Here is a 16590-nt window from a genome sequence, read left to right on the forward strand (position 1 = left end):
CTAGAGGGAAATTTGCAGGAGATCCATGTGGATTTGTGCTCCTGCGAATGCTTGAAATGCAGCATTAAACATTTCTTCTGGGAAAGAGGGTGACAAAAAGACCAGTGATGCTCCCCCAAAAAATAAAGGACAAGGTACAACATAGCTTCCTAAGCAGGATTGTACTTCCAGGGTGGGATCGGGCTTGTTAAGAGCTGGATCTCTTGGTTGATCCCTGCTTTAGATGTTTATGGGGGGATGCATCACCCTGGAGCTGCCCATGTTTTTCTGCTTTCAGCGTAAAACCCCAAATTTAAAGGAAATGAACCCAAGCTGAGGATGAAGACGGCTGCTAGAAACTGCTCAAAACGGGTAAGTGCAAAGCTGGGGTAACCCATCTTTTGATAAATCTCAAAAAGGCAGAGATTTCTCCCAAATTGGCTTTCCAAGCCCAAGTTTCCACCAGAAGCCATTGAATTCGAGCGGTCAAGCATGAGGTGGGGACGCAACCCAAACAACGCGCCAAGGGCCGGGTAAATCCAATGGGATTTAGGTGACTCATTTCTGTACCACGAGCTGGTGAGAAATGGCTTGCTTTAACTTCCCGATAATGAGAGAAACTTTAAAAAAAAAAAAAAAAAGGAACCTCTAATCCCCTGTCTGCTTTTAGATCTACCAGAGGCTGAGCGCTGAAATCTGATTATTTTTATTGCAATTATTTTCTTGGCTGGAGAGCAAGCGGTTGGGGGGAAATTAGGGTGGTGCCCTTGTTTGATGTATAATTAATAGGATTAATAACTGGGATGTTTGGGGAGCTCTCCCATGCCTTGGGCTCAAAGGGCACCTTTTCAAACGCAAAAAAGGAGCAAAAAAAGGGAACAGGAGGCATCTCTCCACAGCGATGGGTAGATAAAAGCAATGGGCGTCCGGATGGACTGCGGGGGGAGCCCAGCTAATAATTTGGGGAGGAATGGTTCCAAAACGCGTATTTTTTTTAATGATTATGAGTAGTTCTTGCACAGTGTTCAAGGTTGCAGATGATGGTCTGATTTGTAGGCAAACCAACGAGCCGGGGGGTTTCAGTGCCCTCCGCACATCTCCCTCCATCCTCGGTGGCTTCTTCATCTGGAGTCATCGCTGGGAGGAGGTTGGGGCTGGTAGCAGGTGCCGCCCGGGGTCACTTCCAGCTTGTCACCACGCGAAAAGAAGTGCTGGGGAGGAGAAGAGAGGGATGACGGGTCCGTCTCTGCTCACCCTGATGTGTCCCCGTGTCCCTCCTCACCTGGAGAATGGGGGAGGACCGGCCACGCCGCTGCAAACCCACCCGCAGCCCCAGTTTTATTTCATCCCCCGTCTTCGCTGGGCAAATCCCTCCAGCCTCGAAGGATCCCCTCGTGCTGGGGATGCTGATCGGTATCTGCTCATCCCCAAATTAATTGTGCTGATCCACCTTTGGGGATTGGAGGGGAAGTAAAACCTTGAGGGGAGTAAATTACCTCCAAGCATTTTGGCTTTGCAGGGAAAACTAATGAAGTTTGACCCGATTTGGGGGTTTTTATCACCCACCTCTCCCAAGATGAGAGCCAGGAGGCAGAGCACCGCGCCGGCAGCAGCTATCCGGATGATGCCGAGGATGCTGAGCCCCTCTGCCTCCAGCATATCTGCAAGCCGGGGACAGGTATAAAGGATGGGCGAAAAGGTGAGGATTTTGGTAGCGAAATTGGACTTTGTGGTTGGGTCTGCCTTGCTATCGGCTTGGCTGGTCTCTGACTTCGTTTTTGTGGGTTGTAACGCTGCAAAAATACTTCATTGCTATAAAGGGTCAACGGTTTGGCACTTTCTGTACGTCCGTGATGAGATGTAGCCGCTCAACACGTCTTTTTTTTTTTTAAAAAAAGCACTATGAAAAAAACAAAACCCAAATACCCAACTTTCCCTGGCTGCAGCTCACAATGTCTTTGAGCTTTTTGAATTTGCTTGTTTTCTCTTGCTTCCTCTGAAAAACAACCCCAGGGCAAACAACTTCTGCTGAAGCTCCGTGTTTCTGTTCTGCTGCGGCGTTAAAACCAAGCTAGAATGAAATTTGCTTGCTTTTTTTTTTTTTCCTAGCAGGCTTTTCTGCTCTGTTTTATTTTTGCTCCTTCTCATCCCATAGTTTAGCCCTTTTTTTTCCCTGTTCTTGCATTTTTCTCTCGTGTTAGTGCTGCTTCTCCCCTTTGCTCCATCCTCTCCCCACCTCTAAACGGCTCTAAATGTGCCTTTTTTTTTTTCCCCACTCGCCCTCCCTCGGTTACCTCTGCTCACGGACAGGTTGACAGCCACGCAAGCCAACCCCTTTGAGCCTCGCACCGTCACAAGGTAGGTCCCCGCGTCCTCGTCCTGCACATCCCAGAGGGTCAGGGTGCCATTCGGTTGGATGTCCGCCCGCTGCCCGTATGCCCCATCCACCTTCCAGGAGATGCTGCAGCTCCGCTTCCACCAGTTTCGGGCTTCCCTCACGCAACCATCCAGGGTGTAGGTGAGGATGGGATGGTTCCTGGGGCTCCTGATGAGCTCCCAGGTGATGTGGATGTAGTCCCAGCCTGAGCTGGGGAGCCGCAGGGAGAAGGAAAGCAGCGCTGTCTGGTTGAGGTGGGCACGGGCTGGGTTGCTGGAGAGGAATAACGGGGAGAAGGTACCTGCGTGTGGAAAGGAGAGGCTCTCCGGTTGCAAGGAGGGATTTGCAAAGAGCTTTTAAAGACCTGAATGCAACTGTAGGAGTGGAGCAAGCGTGAGGCGATGCTTCACCCCAAACACCATCTCATCTCATCCCACAACGCGTGGCAGATAAGGGCTCTGTGAATCAGTGGAGACTTTGCCTTAATAGGACTAGCTGATTTTCTTTTAAATTATCATTATTTTTTGCATTTTGGGCAGGCTCAGCAAGTATTTGCTCCCTAGAAAAACCTTCTTCTGGGCTTTCCAAACCTGCCGTTTGCTGGTTGCTCCTCCCCACTTCTTGGGATTTGGTGGACCCCCCGCAAAGCCATCATTACCTTGCAAAATCAGTGTGACCTGCATGGTGTGTTCCACATCCAGACGCTGCATCGTCAACTGGTAAACCCCAACATCATCTGGCTGGATGTCCTGGAGCACCAGTGAGGCGTTGCAGCTGATACTTGCCCTTTGCTTGTAGAAATCTCCCACCTCCATCCTATGTTGGCACTGTTGCCTGGACGTTGTCAGGGTCTGGTTGCGCTTTTCCATGGTGTAAATCAAAACTATGCGATCCCCTGTCAGGAAGCTCCACTTGAGATGGTAGAAATCCCAGGTGGAGTTGAGGAGCTGGAGGGAGACGGACAGGATGGCTTTATCCCCGGGGGAAACCCAAACTGGGTTCTGCTGTGGGACTACAGAGATGGTGGCAACAGCACCTGCAGTGGGGAGGGATGAGAAAGGAGATTGTGGGTGAGAACTTCCCATGGATGCCTTCAAGTTATTGCTGAAGTCTGGATTTAGGGCCTGAAAACTGGGGGAATACTTCCCACCCGGGTCAGCTCACGCCTCTCTCCTTAGACGGACGAGGCGTCGGATGCGCAAGGTGGGACTGAGCAATATTTACATTTTCCAGGTGTCCCCTCCAATTTCTTTCTCCCCCACTGAGTCCCAAGGGATCTTTTGGGCTGCGCCAAACTCGCCTCCTTGCTAAGGATGGTGAATAAATGACCCTTGCTGGACATTATGGGTTTATCAGAGCAAATTCAGGTTTCTTTGAGATATTTGAGCTCACGTTGGCTGTGCGGGGCTCCTTTTACATCCTCTCCACCTCAAATATTTCTCTGGAGCAAAGAGGTTGACAGAGCAAATGGGTAGAGAGGAGAAAAGTCTCCTTTCTGGTGGAGAGGACAAAAAAAATTGATGGATTTGATGACTGGGAGAAGGTTTTCATGCAGAAGGGGTTGCATGGCTGCTCCGTGGCTGGTGGCAAAGAAAGGGCTGGAGGAATGCTCTGCCCAGAGTGATGCTCTTTGAAGAGTTGATGGTGAAAACCTTCCATGTTCTCCCTCCTCCGCCCCAGCCCGGTCTCTGAAATCCCTTCACTCACCCACGAATATGAAGAAGACAACGGCTCCCCTCATTGCGTTGCAGTCCCGGTGCTGAGCGGCAGCGGGTCCCTGACTCATCTCCCTCACCGGCTTTTGAGGAAGACCTAAATAGTATCTTTGAATCTTCTAATCTCCTTTTTGAGCTGGAAAAAAAAAAAAAAAAAGAAAAACAAAACCAAACAAAACCCAAACACTGGTTTCCGTCCCCCCGGTAGCATCTTGCTCGCCTCCTGCTCCACGAGGTGGCAAAGGATGTGGCTTTTCACGGCATCCACTCGCAGGATGCTTTTTGGTCAAAATTACTCGTTGTGTCCCTACTAGGAAATTATTGTCCACTGCTAGAAAGCCCAAAATTTGGGGCGCAGCAGAAAGGACATCTCCGCTGTGAGATCGCTTTGTCCTTCACCCATGTTTTGTGTGAGGAGTGCAAGTTTGGGGTGGTTTTTGGGGTGGCTTGGTATTTCCAATTCCCAAATTTTGACATTGCTTGTGACCCTTCAAGCGAGCTGTGAGATTTTTGCATGAAATAGCGAGGGAAAAGAAGAAAACGCAATCAGAAATGCTTTTCCTCCTTTGCTTGGGCTGGGATGAGTCATCTTGGCTGGCAGATAGTGATGGGGTTGCTGCTATCGCTGTTTTTATTAGGAAAAAGGGAAATAACACACCCTGTCCAGGTATCCAAAAATTAGAATTTATTATCAGAGCAATAAATGCTTTAACTTGAAATACCACAACTGCTTCTTAACGCTCCAGTTACAGAAATAATCCGAATCACCTGATTTTTCTGGAGCCTTGTCCATAACACAGGCAATCCAGAGAGAGCCCTTTCTTCACATGCCAAGCTCTTTGCCACCCGAGGCGGTGACACAGCGAGTTTTCAGCATCCCGTATCCCCCGGAAGAGGACAATATTGGTGGAGGTTTCTTCCTCCTTAATCTTGAGTTTCCTAGGAGTTACTGTTAAATATTTCAACCCCCCTATTTGCTAACTGGTTACGCCCCTTCCTCTTTTTACTGGTCCAGAGGGTTGGTTACACCACGATTATGGGTTTTAGCCATTGCACAAAGCTTTGCAAAACTGAGTCAGAAAGAGGTTGCGTTATAGGAGAAGGTCGGGGGAGGGCTGGTTACGCTTTCACCCATATTTTTCATCCGTCGCTGGTATTTTGGCAATAGCAAATGAGGCTTGCCTGAGCAAGCTTTTAATTGGCAAGGTTGGGTATGAGTGGTATCACCTCATCATCCAGCGCTTTCCAGGGGTGGTGGGGTCCTGTGGTGCTGTATAGGTAGTTCTGCAGGTTTCTGCTCCTCTTTATTTTATTTTAAAACAGGGATAAAAGTTTAAAGGGTGGGGGGACTAGCAGAGAAGGGTGACCAATCGAGCCATCTAGGAAACATGGTGGGCATGTAACCTCTGTTGTCCTCTCCCACTGGTGTCAAGGGCGTGGATGAAGAAGGAAGGAAGCGTTTATGGGCAGAGGTGGTGTCGTTAGGTGAAGCTGGTGGAGGAAACCCTCACCGCTCCTCCTGCTGCACCAGCGTAGTCCTCTTGAGTGGCGGGCATGGACCTCGGGGTGCTGGGGGCAGCTTGCAACGCCTTTCCTTGGGAGGCTGCTGAGGTCTCTGGCTCTTCCTTGCCAAGAAAAGGTTGGAGACCCACCACCAGAAACCTCAAGATGAGAAAACGCTGGATGCTAAAGAAGAAAGAGCCAGCAACCTTGATGATGTGGGAGCACTCATCCTCCTCCCAAAGACTTCTGTGCCCAACTGTGAAGCTGTGCCTGTGCTTTTTTTGCTTTTTTTTTTTGTTCTCACTCTGGGGAAATCCCTGCTTGTCACCTTGCGTGACCTCCTGGGTCTGTCCATGCACAGTTTGGTGCCCTTTTTTGGTGCCTCCGCTGTTGCCTCCACGCTTGATGGCATGAAAATCATCACCGCCCGGGGGGGACGGCCATCACAAAGGGCGCAAAGAGAGTCCCAAGGTCTCCAGTGCTCCAAGAAAGATGGGGATGCACGCGGAGCAGCCATCCGTACCTCCAAGCACACATTTCCAAGGGATTTTAGGGCAGAAACCGGTAGGGGATGACAACAAGAAATGGTGGGTCCGGACTCAAACCCAAATGCATCCCAAGAATGAAAATATATCTTGATCTCCTGGTAATCATCCTTGCTGCAGCTTGCCCTGTTTCCCCCTTTTCCTGTGCACCCCAAGAAGAGCCTGGCCCCGTCTTTCCCCTGTCATCCATCAGGCAGGGCAGGCAACCCCTGTTTTGGTGAGAAATGAAGAAATTATCATTCCCGTGAGGCAAGGAATGGCGTGAACCAGGATCCGGTCAGCATCAATCAAGCTCGTTGTCCCTGAGAACCATAATTCTTTTTTTTGGGGGGTAAAAGAGGCTGTTTCAGACGGCCAGGTGACATCCCCAGACCTCAAACGCGATGACAGCCACCGGGGCTTTGCCAGGGCGGCTCGGAGCATCTCCCCACGCTTTTTCTCACCGTCTTCAGTGCTCCCAACCCGCCTCCCCAAGGGCTTTTCCCACTGGATTTAAACTCCCATCTCGCACCTCCTTCTCCTTGGAACTGGTTTTTCTTCGAGCCTGTTGCTTTTGCTCCCTGATGGAGCTCAGCACCTTGGTTTTTCCTCTGTGGTAGCAAGAAGAGATGATTCAAAGCCACATCAGCATAGCCTCACCCCGCGTTTTCCGTGCAAACCATTTCAAACCCGTTCCAAAAGCTGCCAGAGCGGTTGAAAAATGACTGTACACCTTTGGGTATTGTCTTTAGCGTCACCCACCTACTGTGTTAAAAATCCCCACTCGAATGGATTTATTCAGCAAAAAGAAAAAAAACAAAAAATCCTTTTCCTGCTCAGAAACTTTTAAGCATAAAGCTTAAAGCAACCAACGGTTTCTTTGGGTGGTCCTTCACCCCTTTGCTTTCCCTTTCAGCCCAGGGAGGACACCCCAAAGGGGAGACCCGAGGTGCTGGAGTAACCCACGACCGTTGGGGAAGCGCGTCGTCCCTCCCCCGTGCGACGATACTCGAGCAGCAGGAGGAAGTAATTTATAGGCTGTGAATGCTCGGCCAGAGGTAAGTTTTGCAAAAAGCAGCTTCTTTCCTTTAAAAATCGGGGCTGGCTGAGTCGTAGGGCTGGAGGGAGGCTGGGGCTGGGAGAGAGGGCTCTTATTTGGGGGCTGAAATAATCAACCGGCTGAATTAAAAGCGGCAAATTGAAAGGAGGGGAAAAAAAAAAACCCAAACTAAGCTAAAATATCACTACTTTTCAGCTGGTTTCATCAAAGCTTTTGCCACCACGGGTGCCCTGTCCCCCCTGCTTTTTTTATTGTCGTTGTGAGTTTCTGGACGTGTTTTTTTCAGCTGGTTTTTAATTTTTTTTCTCTCTGTTTTGTTGCTTTGTAAGCGCTTTTCAGTGCTGATTTTTTTTTTCAGCCCCTTCTAGCTAACAGGGTTGCTTTCTCTGGAAGGGAATTAAGAAAATCATGGTGAAAAGAGGTTAATAATTATATGGGTTTGGACTTAAGTTTGTTTTAATTAAGTGGAATTAATAGCGAATTTTGGGGAGCTGGAGTGGATCGGCTGGAAACCACGGTGGGCTTGGGAGGGATAAAACCTGGGCGGGAGCTCAGGCTGCCCTGTGTGATCCCTTAATTTTGGGGGGGGTGGTGGTGAAAAACACGAACCCCCGCGGGGTCTTTTTTTAAGGGAATTTTATTTCATTTTTACCATCGTCATTACCAAGCAGAGCCGAAAGCGGAACAGAAGTTTTCAACGTGAAAATGGGGAAACCGAAAGCTTCAGCTGGGGACTTTTTGTTATCTCAAGTCAATACTCTCGTTTCTCAAATATTAAGTTAACGCTTCAGCAGTAACAGCTCGCCCAGCCCAGGGATCAGGGCCTGAGCTTTGTCCCATCGAGCTTTGTCCCCTAACTTGTCGGGCATATTCTCACTCAGCTTTTATTGATTTATTTTGTAATTTGAAGGTACACAACACCCGGGGCAGGGATTAAAAGCCGTTGCCAACCCCTTGGCTTAGATACAGGAAAACAAATTTGCCCTTTTGCAAGGGTGGGTGCTGCAGGAACCGAGATAAGGGTTTTATGGAGAGCAAAACAAATTTGCTGCGCGCAGTTGCGAGGCGTGCAGCTTGAAGTTTTCTTTTAAAGGAGGAGGGGGTTTAAATTCAGCTTCCTTTCCTCCTGTGGGTTTCTGGGGTGGGGGGTTAAACCACGAGCTTCGCTTCCACCTGGCAGGCAGTTTGCTCCCTCCCTGCAGCAGCAGCTCCTGACCCTCTTTTTTCGTGCCCCCCCCTTTTTTCGTGCCCCCCCCTTTTTTCGTGCCCCCCCCTTTCCCCCCCCCTTTCCCCCCCCCTTTCCCCCCCCCTTTCCCCCCCCCTTTCCCCCCCCCTTTCCCCCCCCCTTTCCCCCCCCCTTTCTCCCCCCCCTTTTCCCCCCCCCTTTTCCCCCCCCCTTTTCCCCCCCCCTTTTCCCCCCCCCTTTTCCCCCCCCCTTTTCCCCCCCCCTTTTCCCCCCCCCCCTTTCCCCCCCCCCTTTCCCCCCCCCCTTTCCCCCCCCCCTTTTCCCCCCCCCCTTTTCCCCCCCCCCTTTTCCCCCCCCCTTTTCCCCCCCCTTTTCCCCCCCCCTTTCCCCCCCCCTTTCCCCCCCCCTTTCCCCCCCCCTTTCCCCCCCCCTTTCCCCCCCCCTTTCCCCCCCCTTCCCCCCCCCTTTCCCCCCCCCCTTTCCCCCCCCCTTCCCCCCCCCTTTCCCCCCCCCTTCCCCCCCCCCCTTCCCCCCCCCCTTCCCCCCCCCCCTTCCCCCCCCCCCTTCCCCCCCCCCTTCCCCCCCCCCCTTTCCCCCCCCCCTTTTCCCCCCCCCCTTTTCCCCCCCCCCTTTTCCCCCCCCCCTTTTCCCCCCCCCCTTTTCCCCCCCCCCTTTTCCCCCCCCCCTTTTCCCCCCCCCCTTTTCCCCCCCCCTTTTCCCCCCCCTTTTCCCCCCCCTTTTCCCCCCCCTTTTCCCCCCCCTTTTCCCCCCCCTTTTCCCCCCCCTTTCCCCCCCCCTTTTCCCCCCCCCCCTTTTCCCCCCCCCCCTTTTCCCCCCCCCCCTTTTCCCCCCCCCCTTTTCCCCCCTTTTTCCCCCCCTTCGCCCCCCTTTTCACCCCCGCCTTTTTTCTCTCTTTTTATCTCTCTCTTCCCCCCTCTCTTTTCATCTTCCCTCTTTTCATCGTCTCTGGCTTTGTCCCTCTTTGTCTTCTTTCCGTCTTTCTTTCCCCCCCACCAGGACAAACGCCTGCCATGGCTTCCCCTTGTGCTCGCGAGGTCTTGGGGTGTTGCAGAGGCAAAAAAAAAAAAGGTTTCGGACAGTTTGGGGTCTTACAAATGCGGGAGGCACGGCTGGCTGCGGACTTTTTCAGCCTTTTCCTTGTTAACACGCAGCCCCGATCCCCGCAGGCGGTGGCGGATGTGAGCCCCGGGCTCGGGCACTTCTCTGCCCACGATGGGGAAAGGAACCCAAAAACCAAATTCTTCAGAGCAAGAGGAAGCGTTGAACAACTGCAGCGATGTAGAGAAAAAGTACAAATGTGGTAATGCTGGGCAAAAAAAAAAACCCCAACGCTCTGGGTGAGGGCAGGGGGTGGGAAGAGCATCTCGCTCCGCTGGAGCACCGGTGGGATGGGGACGCAGTTTTTGGGTGGGTGCGGATGGACCCACGCACATCTACCCTACGTTCCATGATGTGGCTGCCTCGAAAGGCTGAAAAGCTTAAATCCATCTCCAGGTCCTCAAACACACGTCGGTGCCTTTGAAGGACGCGCGTCTGTTCTCCCTTGCCTTGCGGGCAGCCCCTTGAGCTTCTGCGAGCTCTCCCCCCTCTCCCAAGCCCCCAAAAGGTCCCTGTCCCAGCCAGGGCTTGGGGTGGACTGAGGATTCAGCAGAAAAAGGGGGGAAAGGACCCAGCCCACACTCTCTCCTGCTCTTTCCTCCCCCAGAGTCCAACACCAAGAAATCAGACTGCGAAAGATCCCGCTCGTCACGGGTTTTCAGCCTTGTGTTCTTGCTTGTGGTGCTGGTGCTCGTCTTCACCCTGCTGGTGTCCGTCATTGGTGAGTCCCATCCAGGCACCCCCCGTGGGGAGGATCTGGACCAGGCACCCCTGTTTCGGGGAAGGAGGAGGGATCACAGGATTTTCCCAGCATCGAGGGGTGCTCCCCAAGCAAAGCACCAAGCCCGCTCTGCAGGGGGGACGCCCTTTTTTCCCTAAACTGTGATCCAGGCATCCTGGCTCCTCGCTCGGTCACACCATTTGCTTTCCCAAGGGCTTTGTCCCCAATTCCCCTCCTGCAGCTTCTAGGGGGGGGGAGAAAAAATCCCATTTTCCTGCTTTTTAGGGCTGCCCATGCATCTCGCTCAGCTTTTTCTTTTTCAGTTGTACGTTTGGGCTGCCCTTTGCCTCACCTGGACTTCTCCCACGTGTGCCCAGATGGCTGGCTTGGTTTCCAAGGGAAATGCTATTATTTTTCTAATGTTGAGAGCAATTGGACCACCGGTCAGGAAAGCTGCGAGGCCCTGGGAGCTTCACTGGCCCTTATAAGCACCATGGATGAACTGGTGAGAACTGTGCTTGAGCCCCTACACTAGCACCAGAGTGGGAAACACAAAAAAAAAAAAAAAAAAACCCACCAGAAAAAAAGAGACCACAAAAAAAAAAAAAAAAGAGAGCAAAAAAAAAAACCCCAGACCAAAAACCTGTTTGGCCCCAAATTGCACCCAATGCTGTAGCCGGGAGCAGATGGCTTGGGGAAGGCCCCATCTCTGGGTGGGGTGATGGACACAGGTGGAAAAGAGGAGGTGGGGAAGACACGACTAGCTAAATCGTGATGTTTCTTTGCTTTAAAGATCTTCATTAAACGCTACAAAGGCGAAGCTAACCATTGGTTTGGGCTGCGAAAAGAGGACAATGGCTGGTGGTGGATCAATGGCACAGCCTTCAACAACTGGTCGGTCCCTCTGTCCATGTTGGGTGCTTGGGGTTGGCAACTGGGGCGGGTTTTGCCTCTTGGTGTGGTTGGAAATGGCTCCGGGGGGCTGTTGCGTTGCTTCTCCCCCCTTGGATAGGATTTTTTAGAGGGTCTGCAACGATCCATCCTGGGATGGGGACCACCTTCTACCACCCTGGCTTTCCATGGGCGGTTTGGGATGGACCAAGGATGCTGCTCGCCAATCCCCTATTAGATACCCTCAGCCGGACGCCACCCCTTCTCTCCTAGAGAGGAAATCCCAGCTTTTCTTAATTTTGGGGGGGAGCAGCTTTCTTCTTTTCTTGCTCTCCTGAGCGAGTCTGCTTTGCAGGTTTGAGGTGCGGGGTGGTGGACCCTGCGCCTACCTCAACCAGGAGAGGGTCAGCTCGTCCCTGTGCCACACCAAGAAGAACTGGCTCTGCAGCAAACCCGACAACTACATCCTCTGGAAGCAAAAAGCATATCCATAAGAAAAGATGCCATAAACAGGAAGCTTCATCTCAGTTCTCTGCCCAGCGGATGAAAGAGAACCGAGCACAGGTTTTTTTGGTATCTATCACCATCTATCTACTGCCGACGCTCATGAGTTTGTATTCTCATGAGACAGTCTAGCTTGTCTGAGCAGAAAATCATTGATCTGTCATTGCTGCTGGACCACTGCATCAGAAGTGGATAATCGCGCACTTCCTATGCGCTTCCGAAAGCAGCGTTCTGCGTATAAGCCAGCCAGGGCCCTAATTCACCTGAGTGAATTAATTTCAATGAATAGATTTTCTTCTTTTTGGAAGAAGGAAAAAAAAAAAAAAGGTAGGGAGGGAATTCGGTGAAATGATGGATTTGAATGGGCTTGGAATAATTTAGAGGTGTTTTTTTTAAAAAACAAAACAAAAAACAACTAAAACCCCCCCCAAAATCAAACCCCAACCTGCCCCCAAAAAACCTCAAAAAAATAACCCAAAAAACCGCCCCCAAAAACCCAAACCAAACAAAAAAGCTCCAAAACAACAACTAATCCCAAACCAACAAAAAAAAGACCCCCAAAAGACAAAAAACCACCCTTCAAGCCCCCAAAACCCAGCTGCCTGCCTCAGTCCCTGTGCGGATGCTCCCAGCCCAGGTCTGCCTGGTCCCAGACCCCTTACCCAGCCGTCGCTCAGGGAAGCTTTTTTAACCGAACCTCGCAATATTTACAATACATTTTGTTCTACCTGTACTCTGTTATGTCAACAAATCGAAGCAAAACCGGTTTTATAGGCTTTTATTGATGCCGTAGCTCTATCGACGCGGCGCCTAGGGCTGCTGCTGGCTTCCCAGCTCGGGGGCTTATCTGCATCCCCCCCCCAAATTGTCTTGACCTGCGTGGGAAATGCATTTACAAACCCTCTCGCAGAGCCGTAACGGTGAAGACGGGGTTGGCTTCACCCCCAATATTGGCGGCCAGCGTCTCGCAGGTTGGGCGTTTCGGGATGGGCGCGTGTCAGACGGAGTCATCGCATTTCTCTCCATCTCCTGCCATCGATGGGGAAAGCTGGAAAGGATCTTTCTGGCACACCCACTTGTGTTCCTCGCTGCAGAGAATGCCCTCCAACATGTCATCTTTCAGTGTCCCGCACCCTTTATCCATCTCCTGCAGGGCTCCAAACCTGCAGAACAAAAATTTTATTGCCCAAGAGGAGCAAACTCTTTCGGGCTTGCGGAAGAGGGGAGGTGGAGGGTTTCTCCTGCCCTTTTTCTGCACCATCTCATGGTGCTACAAACGATTTCTCGCCGGTGGGTGGCCCAGATTTGAGCGCGGGTTGCTGTGCTTGCAGTAAGACCTGCGAGGAGCGTGCATGGACCATTAAAAGCTGTGGTGGTTGCATGGGAATGATGGGAGGGGTTGGGTTACCGTGCTCCATAAACCCAACTCTTGGTCTGCAAAGCTTTGCCAAGGGGAATAGGAGACCCTTGCGTAGACGGCAAAATCTTGGAGGGATGGGTTGGGGCGTGCACCGGGTCTGAAATGGGGCAAAGCCGCTTTTTTTACGGATTGAGGAGACACTCACATTTCGGTGTTGAGGGGTGTGTCGCTCACCCATCTCCACTCCTTGGAGATCGACATTAATCCGATCCACACCGGCCGCGTGCTTCCACCTGTAATATTCCTGATGTACTCCTGGGAAATGGAGGTGACCGGTTGCTTCCGAAATCTCTCTGTGGAGAGTTTCGTGGGGTGCAAAGCCAAGGACTTGTTTCATCCCCAAATAGATGGGACATGGATGTCCCCTGTGCTTTGAATGCTGCCACCGTTTCTAAAGGCGGCTCTGGGGTGAAAATAGCTTAAATTCAGAGCCCAAGACACTTATGTCTCCATCTGAGCTCTGCATCCCTCCTCTTCCTCCCGTGTCACGGGTGGGTGGGGGACACAGAAGGGCTTTAGGTGACGATTCAGCCCTTTTTTTCTTCCCGGTCACCTCTTAGGAGACATCAGAGCAGGAGATGGGTGAGAGCTCCCATTGCAGCCCCAAACCCTCCTGCTGCCGGGCACTTTTTGCTCCCCTGCCCACCTGAAGTAAAAAAAAAAAAAAAAAAAAAGGACTTTCAGATCCTTTTCAAGCCTTCTCCTCTGTATTTACCTTTTCTTTCTTCTCCTGGAACTCTACCAGCTGAGACTTCTGATCTTCACAGCCTTTCCTGCCTTGAGTCCAGTTTCCCACTTCCTTGGAAAGCCAGTAGCATCTGTCCCCGTGGAGCTGCCAGTCCTGGGGACAGAGCTTGCAGCCAGCACCGGCTGACGAGGAGGAAAAGCCATGAGGGACCCCAAAGGGTGGTCAAAGTCTTCCCCAACCACCAGCTGAAAGGCACCAAGAGCTTCCCCATCCCACCCCCCCGGCTCTTTCCCCATCCTTGAGATTTTTGACATCGTTGTGGTTTTTTCCTGCTCAGCCACCAGAGAGGAGGAAGAGAACTGAGGTGGGGTGACCACAAGGACACTAATGGCTGGTGGGGGTGGAGGAAGGGTGGTGAGGAACCTCCTCCCTAGGGTTGACCCTGCTGTTCCATGGAAGAGGGGTCAGCCAAAATTGCATGTAAAAAAAAAAAATAATAATTCTTCCTTGCAACACTCCTCTTTGCCACATAACCCGTGGTGGGCTCGCATCTCCAAGGGCATCCTCGCAAGCGGCTGGGAAGGAAGCCCCATCAAAGGTCCCACCTGAGCTTCTCCCAGCAGAGCCGGGTTACCTGCAGGGCTATCCCCCCGGGGCTTGCAGAAATACCGCATGATGGATGAAATCAGGCATCGCTCCGTGTGGTTCCTTTCCCGGATCTCGCTGCCTTGCCGGGTGATGCTTGTCGTCGCTGGCTGCAGAGAGCCCTGAAAAACTTGGAGGAATGACCTGGGGTGAGAGGCTGTGGCCGTTTGGGGATAAAAACCACAAAAACCAGGTAGGGCTGGGTTTGATTTTTGTTTTCCTTTTAATGGAAAACATGGCTTCTTTAAAAGCTACGGGGAGAGTCCGGGTTTATTTCCGAGGGGGTTTACTCTTGGTGGGTGATGCATCTCGTTGCATCTCCGTGGGGCAACCTCATCCCCTCCGAAGGCTGCAACACTGAAATAAAACCCGATGTCCCCCCCCACGCCCGCTCCCTGGGTTTTGGGATGTAGAGAAGAGCTGGTTACTCACCCTGCACGCCCAGCACCAGCACCAGCACCAGCAGGATGAGGTGCCCCAGCCCACTGACTTTGAGGACAACCCCATGCCACTGCGGGCACAAGGCAGGAGCTGAAAGAGGCCACATTTGCTTAAAACAAAAAAATGCACATTTTCACGTGAAAAAGCTGGGGTTTTTAGGGGGGAAAGCCCCTCTGTCAAGCCAGGGAGTTTGAGCAGAAGTTTACAGCTGCTTGGCTTCCTCCAAAAAAATAAATCGCCACCAGCTGAGGTCTGGAGGTTGGATGCAGAAGTGAGGGCAACACCTAAGGGTGGTTTTTCAGGTGGTGGAGGGGCTGCAGGTAGCCTCAAGAGCAGCTTTGGGCACCCAACGATGGAGTTTAGCGGACCTGAGACCTTCTGAAATTGGCTTAATTTAGAGCAGGTGAAACCCTCTTGTGGTAGAGCTGGGAGTCGGGGGGATGTGGGTCTCTCCAGACCTCATCTCCACCAGGAACTCCGACGTGGTCTCGGCAGCTTTGCTGTCTCCACCAAGGTCCCAGACGTGATCTCAGCAGCTTTGCTTTCCATCAGGGTGTGTTGGCTCACGTTGGGCTTCTTGGGACCCATTTTTGCCACCAAGGGAAGGGTCTCGGAGGCAAAACTCTTCAACCTCCAGATGTTTGCTGGGTTCCCTCTCCCCCGCTCCTTGCTTTTTTCCCCCTCTATGCAAGCCAGGATCCCACCTTAGAGGACATTTAATCCACCCAACGTTCTCCATGTATCTTGGGAACCTCAACATGGGGATGGAGAAGCAAGCAAACCTAAAAGTCTTCCCAAAACAAGCAAAGTTTGAAATAAGCGCTTTCCCCCCCCAAAATAGCACTTACTGTGACGCTTCTCGGCAGGAGAAAAACCATCCCCAAGATGCCTTAAATCAGCGTAAACGATTTCCCCAGCCATGGCCAGCTCAGAAGATTGCAGGAGCGTCCCAAGAGTGAAGCCGTTCTTGGGCAACCTCTTGCCTTATGACCCACCCGCTCGCGCCTGCATCCGGCCCCAGGAAATGGCATTGTCTGGGCCTTTTATCTTCTTTTTTTAAAAAAAAAAAAAAATATCCTACAGCCTTCCCGTGTAAATTAAGGCCAGCGAGGGGGGAGGTGTCCTCTAGCCAGGAGGAGGTTGCACATGGAGATGTAGAAACACCTGTGGGGTTAATGATTGCGCCAAGCAGCCAGGAAAACATGCAGAAATGAAAAAAAAAAAAAGAAAAAAAAAAAGGAAAAAAAAAGATAGAAAAAAAAAAGAAAAAATGAAAAAAAAGAAAAAAATGAAAAAAAAAGAAAAAATGAAATAAGAAAAATTAAAAAAAGAAGAATGAAAAAAAAGAAAAATGAAAAAAAAGAACAATGAAAAAAAGAAAAATGAAAAAAGAAAAAATAAAAAAAAAATAAAAAATGAAAAAGAAAAAATGAAAAAAAAGGAAAAAATGAAAAAAAGAAAAAAGACTTTTAAAAAGCCTTTAAATAGGGTTTTTCAGGGTCATGCTGGAGCATATCAGAGTCTGGACCAGCATGGCCGGAGAGAGGTGAGGAGGGGACAGGCGGTATTTGGTGTTTCTTCCCCAGAATATTGGCTGCGAAGCGACTTGAAATGGCTTTTGGTGTGCACGGCGTTTTCTTCAGTTCCCACCACTTTTGGCACACGTCCGCAGAGGGACGGGACGCGCAGGGATCGCCCAGCTCTCGCTGGGAGAGGCAGAGTCTGTTTCCTGCAGGCTGATAATGAACTTTATTTTATTTTACTTTACTTTATTTTATTTTACTTTATTTTATTTTATTTTACTTTATTCTACTCTA

At 51.1% G+C, this 16590-nt stretch overlaps 3 protein-coding genes across 7 annotated transcripts; 1 reads left to right on the forward strand and 2 right to left on the reverse strand.

Moving 5' to 3' along the window:
* Positions 1-114: 114 nt before the first annotated feature.
* Positions 115-6895, reverse strand: LOC142074179 (uncharacterized). 3 transcript variants are annotated; one of them, XM_075134689.1, is made up of 5 exons: positions 4064-6895; positions 3015-3392; positions 2274-2657; positions 1546-1640; positions 115-1190 (listed from the first exon to the last, which is right to left on the reverse strand). In XM_075134689.1, exons 1-5 carry the CDS (start codon positions 4140-4142, stop codon positions 1101-1103), a joined length of 1026 nt encoding a protein of 341 aa, XP_074990790.1. In that variant the 5' UTR covers positions 4143-6895; the 3' UTR covers positions 115-1100. The 3 variants fall into 3 exon arrangements, with proteins under 3 accessions (XP_074990790.1, XP_074990791.1, XP_074990792.1); XM_075134690.1 differs by lacking the exon at positions 115-1190 and adding an exon at positions 1203-1429; XM_075134691.1 differs by lacking the exons at positions 115-1190; positions 1546-1640 and adding an exon at positions 1678-1856.
* Positions 1605-12000, forward strand: LOC142074191 (C-type lectin domain family 2 member B-like). 2 transcript variants are annotated; one of them, XM_075134714.1, is made up of 8 exons: positions 1605-1678; positions 2290-2337; positions 7015-7156; positions 9532-9665; positions 10071-10184; positions 10508-10689; positions 10978-11078; positions 11431-12000. In XM_075134714.1, the coding sequence occupies exons 4-8, from the start codon at positions 9578-9580 to the stop codon at positions 11567-11569; spliced, it is 624 nt and encodes a 207-aa protein (XP_074990815.1). In that variant the 5' UTR covers positions 1605-1678; positions 2290-2337; positions 7015-7156; positions 9532-9577; the 3' UTR covers positions 11570-12000. The 2 variants fall into 2 exon arrangements, with proteins under 2 accessions (XP_074990815.1, XP_074990814.1); XM_075134713.1 differs by lacking the exons at positions 1605-1678; positions 2290-2337 and having other exon boundaries at positions 7050-7156; positions 9517-9665.
* Positions 12001-12345: 345 nt separating this feature from the next.
* Positions 12346-16468, reverse strand: LOC142074189 (killer cell lectin-like receptor subfamily B member 1B allele C). 2 transcript variants are annotated; one of them, XM_075134708.1, is made up of 6 exons: positions 15622-16467; positions 14765-14863; positions 14322-14462; positions 13715-13869; positions 13145-13254; positions 12346-12742 (listed from the first exon to the last, which is right to left on the reverse strand). In XM_075134708.1, the coding sequence occupies exons 1-6, from the start codon at positions 15692-15694 to the stop codon at positions 12577-12579; spliced, it is 744 nt and encodes a 247-aa protein (XP_074990809.1). In that variant the 5' UTR covers positions 15695-16467; the 3' UTR covers positions 12346-12576. The 2 variants fall into 2 exon arrangements, with proteins under 2 accessions (XP_074990809.1, XP_074990810.1); XM_075134709.1 differs by lacking the exon at positions 14765-14863 and having other exon boundaries at positions 15622-16468.
* Between the last annotated feature and the right edge of the window lie 122 nt (positions 16469-16590).

This window comes from Calonectris borealis, chromosome 33, assembly GCF_964195595.1.
Source record: "Calonectris borealis chromosome 33, bCalBor7.hap1.2, whole genome shotgun sequence".
In the NCBI taxonomy this organism is placed as follows: Eukaryota; Metazoa; Chordata; class Aves; order Procellariiformes; family Procellariidae; genus Calonectris; species Calonectris borealis.